We start from the raw sequence: 10,363 nt of genomic DNA, 5'->3' as shown, positions 1-10,363 counted from the left end.
GGTCATATCTTTAACTGTTGTAATAATAACATGTAATAAAAACACTTCTATAATAGCTTTTACAATCTTTACATGGCCATGTGTCCAATTGGGTCAGAGAATATAATTAGGCTAAAAAAAACAAACACTTGTAGCATAGCAGTTGATTTAGTACATCAGGTAGATGCTTGAGTGACACGATTGATGAACTGTGTTTTTAATGCAGTTATCCGCACAAGAGAATCAAAGGACAATATAAGACAATCATTATCAGAGGCTCACATGATGTGCAAAAATAACAGTGGAATCACAACTATCTAATACAAGTTAAGTGCATTAAAATGCGGGGTCCTCATTTCACACACAATCAAGGAATTAATATATATGGATTGACCACATCTTTTGATTCCTGTTGTTTTTATGTTGTCCATATAAAAGTAGTAAGAACAGAGCACAAGATAATAGAACCTTTTTAGATTCTCAGACGCTCATATAGTCAGGTAGGTGTACATAAAAAAAAACTCTGGAATCATAACTATGTAAACAAATACAAGTCAGGTCCAGAAACAGCAATAGTATAAAGAAATAACACAACAAAACATGTCTTCTAACCAAAACTGAGTCTGCCTATTCCTCAGCCACTTTCCCAGTGATTCTGTAGCTCTCTGTTGGCCCCTGCTCACAGTAGGTCAGCTGGGTTTCCTGGCTTTCTGGCGTCTCCAGCACATCTACCAATAGTGAACATGACATTAGTCAAACATCTGCTGGGATGGAACAAATTGAACATGTTTACAAAGTTAATATCTATTTCCTTTGTTGTCGAGTAGAAATATTAAAGACCTGTTTGCTGTCTGTCTCCTGTCTTATTTCTGTTGTGCTTGTGAGAGGGAGCGTAGAGGAAGATGATGGTGAAGACATACAGGTTCCACATGCCATAGATCCCAGTGAGAAAGGCACTGTGCACTTGAAGAGTGTAGTCTCCCCAGTGCCAGTGTCCTTCACTGACCTGAAATAGCAGGACATCAGCAGGAATGATTTTAGGAGGCTATAATCATGACGAAATAGTAAATAATAATATACTACTGATCAGTCAACAAGCAGTTATCGCTTGCATGTTGATCATAAACGGTTATTCTCACCTGAGTTATGATGAAGAAGATGACAGTCATGGCTGCACATGCTAGAGTTACCAGCATCAAAAACTTGAACCTGAAGATTATACCCTGCCAAAACGATTTTCAGTAACATTTTTGATTCAGATCTTAACAATTTGTCAGTAAGAATTTAACTACATATGTGCACAAGTGACCAAAACAAACAAAACCTTATAGCGCAGTCTCCTAGCCTGTGGCATTGCAGGCAGCTGCTGCATTTTCCCGCCAATGTTCCTGAACACAGAACCCACCATACGGCACAGGGAAAGGAAGTACAGGCAAACAGAAATCGCTGCCACAATAATGAAGGTAATCTGTGGAGGCGGTCAAGGAGAAAGCGTGGCTCACACTGAGGGAGGCCTGAGAGACACACATACATGTTCCTATAAAGCAAAAGCAGACTTTTACAATGCAAAATGAATATCTGAAGGATACTGCAACCTTCGTCCCGAAAGCGGATGCCCAAACACTGTGAAAAGGGTTACTCAGATGACCACCCCTTAAGTAAGAAATTAAGGACATAGATGAATACATACAATGGTGGTACATAGAAATACAAATAAGACTTAATCAAAAGTCATTACCTCTCACTGAGGTCAAATATGAGGAGAAGAGACGAGCCAAACACCACTAGCCCAACCTGCCACCAGTAAGCTGAGAGCTGATTCCTCTGACTTTGGTCCTGAATGATTGATCGCGGAAAGAACGTAAATGGTATAGATATTGTGAAGGCATGCAGCATCAGGACAAAAGAGAAAGTACAAGATGCTAACCATGAGGTGTTCGCCACAGAAGATGATCCAGAAACAGAAGAGTGTGGAGTAGAAGACGCCCCGCTGCACATCTTCAAACAGCAGCATCCACGTCCACTCAAACCCCATGGAGAGCCATTCTACCGGCACGTTCAGGAAGGTCATGGAGATACCCAGGGCGAATATCACTCTACACAAGGCAGACAGTGGAACTAGTGCTCTACAGAGAAGAAGGAGTTGCATTTGCTCTTAAAAGACAAATGCCTTTATGCTGCAGGCGGGTTATTAACCTGTTTCTACCAGGCCAATCAAGCACTTTAGATCAAGCATCTTTCCTCTCTCCTGCTTTCCACACGCCACCCTGAGGCTCTGTGTACCTCTTAACATATGACAGATTTCACCTATGGCTTTAAATTCTCATTGAGAGGCTAACAGAGCCAAAGAGGATGCACTCAGCGCTTGAATTGAAGACAGAGGAGCTGAGGTTGTATAACTTCACTTCCCCTTGGAAAAAGGATGAGAGCATTTTCCTCTATGTATACAGTCAGCAACAAAATACAGTATGTAGAGCCAAAACAGATGTAGGGATTGTACCTTTGATACTGTTACCTTTTTCAATAGTATGTCATTTTGTAGACAAAAAAAAACATTGGCTTTGGCATCGCAATGTGTCACTATAAGACAAAGCATTCCCTGTATGTAGCCACTCTCCCCTAATTGGCTCCTACTTTTCCAGCAGGACCGGTGGTCTCGTCATGAGGCTGATTCTCCCCCAGTACCAGGCTGTTGCTGCAAATATCCAGGGACTGAAGACAGTCTTCATGCTGATCCACACTTTAGTGAAGCCTCCGTTCTGGTGGATGCCCTTGGAGAAGGGAGACATTACATATTTGTATGGGACACAGTCTCTACTGCAATCAAAACACATATGAGCAGTCAAATTAGACTATAAAACTCACCACTACATGGATGTCCTTTATTTCTCCAATGCCAACATTCATTGTATCATTTACTGGCAGGCGCAGGTTAATGAGGTAATATTTGTGGGCCACACTCCCAAGCTCTATAAACGGTATGGGGTCGCAGTCATAAAAGCGTCCTTCATTTTCAAATGTCTGCAAAAATCATGGACTGTTGCATGTTACAGGGCATAAACAAATTAAATTAGATTGATTATTGGTCTATATATTTGGTCTATGCATTCAGATGAAAAGGTTTACCTTGGGGATTGAAAACATACACCTGAGTGGTCGTTGCTCCACAGAGTGAAATGTTGTGGTCCAGTTAGATAACACGTCATCTCTGTATGCCAAACCAGCATCAATAGTGATGATAACACCTTCTTCTACACAGAAAGAGCATATGGTTACATTTATCATTTGTTATCCACCACAAGAACCAGTGTAACTGACACCCAAAGACACACCTCTTACCAATCTGATTGATCATTTTGAAGGCAATGTCAAACTGTAGTACAACCAGCATAAACTGAAACCAGGGGCTCATCTCCTTGTTGGGCAGCGGGACATGGACAGCAAAAACTATGTCGTTGGCATCAAGAGTTTTCGCCAGAGCGTCATCGAAATTGTAAATCTTCTGACACCGGTTTGATCCCCATGGCATGAGCCAGCCGCCCGCTCTGTGGCGAGCGACACATTTGGTGGCCAAGTAGTGAATGGCGCTGGTGGGACTGGGAGCTAACAAAGAGAAATAATAGTGGAATAGAGGTGTATTGTTTGAATAAAGTATCATTCAATATTAGTAGAATAAAGATGCGTTCTAATGATCTCGCTCAGATGCTAATTAGTTAGGCTGGTTCAAAGAAACCGACGCGCGCAGTTATTTCGGTGCGCTTTTTACGCATGGACCGTATTAGTGCGCTTGTCTTGACGGCGTCAATAAACCATTTCCAATTAGAGCAATTTAACAAGGATGAAAATCTGATTACTTACCAATTAATCCTCCGACCAAAACTGACAGCACTTGGAAAGTAAGTATAATAAAACCGAATACAACCAATTTCTTCGTGCTCATGTTCTCGATGATTGCTCCAGACATCTCAAAAGATATTTGGGGAAAATGACGTACACGACTAGACGATTATGCGACTGGTCCAACAGACAGACAAACTGCTCCTCTGCAGCTGGACTACTTGCCGACAGGTATCCGAGACAAGACGTTTCATAACATCAGACATCCAAAAATAGTATCCCGCAGTTGAAGGGACGTCAGGTGTTTTCATCACAGTGTGTATCTAACCATCATCTTTTAGAAGAATTATTAAAAGAGCAAATAGTGATGGTTGCTGTTTAATAATCAAAAGAACACAATGAGAAAATATTTGTCTATAAAACATGTTTCCTTTATTGCTTAAAGAATACAACTCTGTAGTAGGCAAGTGAATGTGTATCACAACTAGTTTACTTATCTTTACACTGAGGATTTACCACAGTCACAATGCAAATGTTTGATACTGCGCCGGAGGAGGGGAAATAACAAATTCAGCCAGGATATCAAAGCATTTTACAAAGTGATAGTTCATCCATAACATTGTGTATATTATCTTGGATGCAATCAGCAACCAAGCATCACATAGCACCTACACCTTAGAAAACCACAAACTCAGGGGTGTTAGTCTATCCTCTATCTTTGGTTCTATGAGTCAAAAATATTCAGATTCTGAAAGGTGTAGTTAATTAGCAATACTGTGGTTGAAAGTATGAAAAGAAAATGCATCATAAACTGTATGACCGAGCTAAAATAAAACAAAACGTCCATTTCATTTTCTATTTAACAAAAAAAATTCAAATACATATTCACAACCCCTCAAATGATCCTCTGTTAAACAAATATATCAAGAGGAGGGTAAAAGGAAACCTTTTCTGTAAAAATTACTGTCAAAAAAGGACAACAAGAAAGGAGGAATCAGTTGCTCCGAAATAATTCTAGAGCCGTTCTCCTAAGCCACCAAATGTTATCTAGTACAACGGATAACAAAATTTAGCTAAAGGGGCAGTACCTGAAGAGGTGAACACTTGCTGTGTTTTAGCCAAAATCACTGACATGTCCTGACCACCATCTGTCTTCAGTGTATCCACAATTCATCTCTAAATCTACAAATCACTCACAACATAACAATGTCAAGACAAAATTGAACATAAGCAACCGGAAAAAAAAGGGGAAAGATGAGATGAATCAAAAACTTCATAACAGCGTCTTAATCCAAATAGTTGTCTTTTCAGATACTTGTTTCCAGACATGTGGCTATCTAGAAATCCCCCCCCCCCCCCCCCCCATCTTTGAAACTGTCCATGCCGATGTGCATTTTTGAAGTTGGACTGATGTACGCCAGTTGTCAAAAGACATCTCAGGTCTCTGCCATTGACAGTACTGGGCGATTTGTGCCAACACTGTCCAAGGGAGGGATTCAGACAGGTTTAATGGTGTCCTGGGATCACATGTCGTCCTCCTCATCTTCATCCTGGGAGGAACCAGCCTGTTGGGCAGCACTGGCAGATGCTGCTGCCATCTGTGCCTGCTGGGCAGCCTGCTGCATCTGCAACCACTCCTGCTGGGCCAGCTCCGCCTGCTGCTGGCGCGCCTGTGGAAACACAATCAAACCATCAGAGTCACAGAATATAAGAAGACAAATGAAGAGCTCATTAGGCAATTGGAAAGGATCATATGCTGACAGTAACAACAGCTGCACCGGTTGAGAACGATACTATGTGATGTTCACAACATAAATACTTAGTTTCAGATCGTACCTTCGCAAACAATTCCTGTTGCTGTCTGAGGAGCTCTTCCTCTGGAATGCCCAGATTCTCCAGTCGAGAGCTTGCCTTCCTCCTCTTCAGCGCTACAGTTTTACACTCCTGCAGGACATCTTTCACCTCTGTGATGTATGATGCAAAACCAAGGCTCTCAAGCGCTGGAAAATAGAAAGTAGGAGGCAAAAGCAAAACTATCACTCTCTGATGTGAAACTTCAGCCAAGACACGCATGACAAGGAAAGGGACACACCCCCCTGTGTTCATCAATACACGATGGCAGCAGTTGGAAGAACACAGAGGGAAACATGAAAACAAGAACTCACCATTGATAACATGCTCAGGAGATATGGTCTTCTTTTCGGACTTGTTGCATATTTCATTGGCCTCTGAGGATATGAGGTGTATGAACTCTGTGCAACAGTTCACCACAAGCTCCCTCGCGTCGTTGGCCACTCGTACATTGGGAAGGGTTTCTTTTATCATCTTGTTGATAGCTGCCCTGGGAATGGTGAGGTCGTCATCGTTTCCAGAAGAAGAAGCCATCGTGGCAGGCAATTTGACAACAAACTCCGAAATATAAGAGCTCAGGTTCACGGCTGAGCTTGTGTAAGAAGTTAGCCTGCGTTGGCAGGGCGCTCTCTCTGTAAAGTTAATGTGTGCAACACGGAGCAAGACAGCGTCAACAGCAAATTAGCTATCTAAATTAGCTAAGTAGCAAGACGTTTCTTCAAAGTTAGCTGGCTGGCTAGTTAGCTAACTAAGCTAGTTCTAACTGTTAAAACAAACGAGGAGCAGCTTCTTCTGTCTGTTGCTACGCGGAATGTGACAAAAAATGGTCCAGGCAACGTTAAAGCACAAAGAAGAGAACATGGAAAAGGGAATACTGGAAAAATGCTAGGCTAGCTAGCTAACAAGCTAGCTAGTGGCTGTGGTGCCTGTCGCAAGCGAGCCACCCACAACCCTGAAGACGAGGGGAAGCGGCGTTTGAGAACATGGCTAGGCTGCTAACAATCAACTCTGCATATATTTGGACGGTCAGAGACGCCGATCAGAATAAAGTCGCCACAGCACGGCAGGTTATTCTTTCTAATATCGACCGGATGAGCCAAACATGTCAGATAGCCTTACTAATTCATTTATAACGTTCTATTCTGGGCAACATTAGCTGAAATTTGTCCGGATACAACGTCAAACAAAGAGCCGGATATATTATTCGTTTAGAGACGTGTGTTGTCTGCTACGTGTTGGGTACCGCCATCTACTGCCCACTTTGAGCATTACAAAAGATGTCTTCTATTATATTCTATTCTATCATTTATTCGATCTAAAACAAAACAATAACCCAATAACATTATGATGAACATCGTCTCAAATAAAAGTCCACGTGATGTGAGGCCATATACTTTAAGCAGAAGGCTGAATCCCAGATTAGGCATGTGTAAATACATAATCCAGTGCTTAAATACAATAAGTCAGTGCAAGGAACGTTGTGTAAGAACGTGTTGTGTAAGAATTAATAAACTAATTTAATAATAAAAAAAAAAAAATCTGTTTCAGAAAAGAACTTAAAAACACACACATTGGCCCTCCATTAGGTGGTACATCCCGTCTGAACTATCATAATTTATTTCAAAAATGTTTCTCAAATTAACATAAGCTCACATCTGCACCGACTTTGTCTATGCCCTTCACAGTTTTGCTGACTGCTCATAATGGTGTAATGTAGGGCTTTGGAGGCTTAAAGAGTTAAGAGAGGTAAGGGGTCTGATGAATACCATATAGTACGGTTTAAAAGCTCCAGCAGAAGCTCATAGACTCCTCAAAAAGGAGACTGCATGCTTCTACTGTCATCCCTTGAAAATCCATTCATGGCATTTCATCTTTCATCCGTTCACAATAATCATCTCTTGAGCATTCACATCAAAGAATTCTGAAAGCTAAAAATAAAATAATGGAAAATTGCAGAAGCATTGGCAAACTATACAGAGAATAATGTATATCACAAAACATAAAGAGACTATATCAAGTTGAATAAAGGAAGTTTGCTATGTAAAATGAAAAGATGTTAGGTGAATTCTACGACTTGTCATTTTCCTTTTCCTTTTCCTTTTCCTTATCCTTATCCTTTTCCTTATCCTTTTCCTTATCCTTTTCCTTATCCTTATCCTTGTCCAAGGTAAAGCTCTTGTTACTTCTCCAGCGCAGCATTTTGAGGAAGTTCAGACTGGCATTGAAGACCTTGTCATGTTCAAACACCATTTTGTAAAAGGTTTCGATGGGCAGGTCACCATCAGGGTCAGCATATTTGAGGGTGGTCATGGGAGTGTACAGCGTGTTGGTCTGGTGGCGGAATGGGGGATTCTTCATGGTGATGATTTTGTGAGTATGCTAGGAGAAAAAAAAGAAAACAATCACAAACCATATTGTACTTACTTGACTGAAATCCAGACATGACAGTAACATATTTCAGAATCAGAATTGCTATTCACCAGGTGCAATAAATGTACATGAATTTGTCTCGGTGGCAATTTTCTTGTGTTAAAGACAAAGTGAGAGTTCAGCATGTTTTGTGGGTGAGCAGTCCTGTACCTCTGCTATATCCTCAGCGGTCTGACCAAGGGTTTCAAAGATTTGTTTGTAGTTCTTCAGGTAGATGTTAGTGAACATGTCAGCGGTCACTTTGTCGGCTTTGCTGAGATCAGTCTTCAAGGCCTCTTCGTAGACCTTGCGCTCAAACTCTGTTATCACCGGGCCTGGCTCGATCAGGCTGATACTGAGGCAACAAAAGGAGGAGAAGCACAACATGAGTATAATCACATCCCTCTCCCCAGGAAACTGAAGAAAGTAGTATACTGTCTTGGTTAGAAACAAAACAAAATGCTACAGAGATTTTTGCTTGACCTTCAATACTGTAGTGGTACATTTTGTTTTTAAATTTGCCCCTATTCTGTTGCTCACATTTTAGATGAAACCACCCAGTGGAGCTATTCTCTTACATAATATTCTAGCTCAAATGTGTTAGGACTTGCCCGAAACATGGGTGTGATGTGGTTGTTATTGCTATGACATACTGAGGATGGCACTTTTTTCCCCACTTGGCATGAAACAGTGTTGGGATATTGCAGTCTGAGTGTGCTGATGTTAGTGACTTGGACAAGTGTTGCATTCTGTTGCCCCCAGAGGGGAATATTGCTCCAGGATGCATTATCTTTCCTTTACTGATCCCAGTCTCATGAGACCAATTTATGTCTCACCGAGAGACCAAAATGAAACGAGCACATGCTGTCCCCATATAGTCCAGAAGCAGCATGAAAGAAGTCAGTCTCTTACTTCAGATTAAACCTCAGGGCTTGTACTGCTAAGCTTTCACAGAAACCTTCCACAGCAAACTTGGATGCTGCATAGACGTCATTGAATAAAATTCCTGCAAAACAGAACAAAATGTTTTTAAGCCTCTGTTTTGTAACCGTAATTAAATGTTCTCATGAAAAGAAGTATCCTTCCTCACCCTGGATGCCCATGACACTGCTGATGCAAACAATGTGGCCTTTCTTCCTCCTCTTCATATCGGGAAGGACCTCCTTAAGCAACCGCACTAGTCCAAAGAAGTTGGTATCTATGACAGCCTTCATCTCATCTATAGACTGACACTCGATGGGTCCAATCAGACCCGTCCCAGCATTACTTACTATGAGAGGAATAGCAAGGAGAGACCAGTGTTACATCACAGTCCGGGAAAACGTTATTCAGGCCAAATTGCAATGAACTGAGAAAATGCATATTGGTATAAACAATACTGGTGAAAATAATTGTTGGATCTCTCTTTCTAACCAGGTGGCTGTGACTTACTGAGAATGTCCACTCTGCGCTGAGGCAGGCTGTCCACACAGGCTTTGATGGAGTTCTCATCGCACACGTCCAGCTGTTTGATTTCCATGGTCCTGCCCAGCGTCCGACCCGCTGCCTCCACCAGCGCCTCGCCCCTGCTCAGGTTCCTCATGGTGGCATACACTGCAAGGCACAACATACACAATACAGTTGTACCAGTAGCGGTTTCTTCTAATGATACTGACAAAACCAAATCTGTTTTCATACCAGTCTGATACATGTGCCATGCAGATACTACAGTTGCCGCTATTTAATAAATGTTTAATCAGGTATACCTCAAAGAATTTAACTTTCCTTCAGTTCTTTTGATTCTTTACAGTCTATTTGCACATCAAACAATTTCAAAGAAACACAGTCGTCTGTCATGGCAAGTGTAGACGTATTAAAAAGTGATTAATTTACCCATGAACCTCTTCTTCTCATCCTTTGCAATGTGGACAGCCAAGGCTAGGCCGATCCCAGAGGAACAGCCTGTGATGAGTACTACCTTCTGGCTCATCGTGTCTGATGGTGTTTGTCTCACAACTCCAGCAGCAGGGAATGAGAGCGAACATAAGGAGGCGGTACAAGACATGGAGGCTCTTTTAAAACCCTTCTCCTTAATCCGCAGTTCTGCAACTCAGCAGAATAGCCTTGTGCACATGGGCCTATGATTACCATCAAGTGTTGCCTACGCACGGTGCTGACACCCACTGAGGGCTTAGGCTAATGATATGAGACTCATGTTTATTGTTGCAGTGATTTGTGAAATTTGAAAAATATGGTCAGAAACATGACAGCAGCAACATAGGCTGATGTCTGAATAAAAATAATTAAA

The 10,363-nt window shown here is 41.7% G+C and overlaps 3 protein-coding genes across 3 annotated transcripts; all 3 read right to left on the bottom strand.

Moving 5' to 3' along the window:
- Window positions 1–435: 435 nt before the first annotated feature.
- Window positions 436–3,943, bottom strand: LOC139932464 (protein wntless homolog). The gene is made up of 12 exons (XM_071926259.2): window positions 3,838–3,943; window positions 3,319–3,582; window positions 3,106–3,230; window positions 2,845–3,000; window positions 2,614–2,750; window positions 1,907–2,075; window positions 1,718–1,815; window positions 1,569–1,632; window positions 1,304–1,447; window positions 1,119–1,202; window positions 820–985; window positions 436–707 (listed from the first exon to the last, which is right to left on the bottom strand). The coding sequence occupies exons 1-12, from the start codon at window positions 3,941–3,943 to the stop codon at window positions 607–609; spliced, it is 1,614 nt and encodes a 537-aa protein (XP_071782360.2). The 3' UTR covers window positions 436–606.
- Window positions 3,944–4,232: 289 nt separating this feature from the next.
- On the bottom strand, window positions 4,233–6,850 carry dr1 (down-regulator of transcription 1). Its single transcript, XM_071926235.2, has 3 exons — window positions 5,982–6,850; window positions 5,653–5,816; window positions 4,233–5,486 (listed from the first exon to the last, which is right to left on the bottom strand). Exons 1-3 carry the CDS (start codon window positions 6,199–6,201, stop codon window positions 5,340–5,342), a joined length of 531 nt encoding a protein of 176 aa, XP_071782336.1. The 5' UTR covers window positions 6,202–6,850; the 3' UTR covers window positions 4,233–5,339.
- A 437-nt stretch (window positions 6,851–7,287) lies between these two features.
- On the bottom strand, window positions 7,288–10,049 carry LOC139932472 (retinol dehydrogenase 8). The gene is made up of 6 exons (XM_071926267.2): window positions 9,949–10,049; window positions 9,508–9,669; window positions 9,167–9,346; window positions 8,989–9,082; window positions 8,248–8,431; window positions 7,288–8,046 (listed from the first exon to the last, which is right to left on the bottom strand). Exons 1-6 carry the CDS (start codon window positions 10,043–10,045, stop codon window positions 7,735–7,737), a joined length of 1,029 nt encoding a protein of 342 aa, XP_071782368.2. The 5' UTR covers window positions 10,046–10,049; the 3' UTR covers window positions 7,288–7,734.
- Between the last annotated feature and the right edge of the window lie 314 nt (window positions 10,050–10,363).

The sequence above is a fragment of the Centroberyx gerrardi genome, chromosome 9 (genome assembly GCF_048128805.1).
Source record: "Centroberyx gerrardi isolate f3 chromosome 9, fCenGer3.hap1.cur.20231027, whole genome shotgun sequence".
Classification (NCBI taxonomy): domain Eukaryota; kingdom Metazoa; phylum Chordata; class Actinopteri; order Beryciformes; family Berycidae; genus Centroberyx; species Centroberyx gerrardi.
Note: the sequence above shows the minus strand (reverse complement) of the source record. Positions and strands in the feature narration are given on the sequence as shown.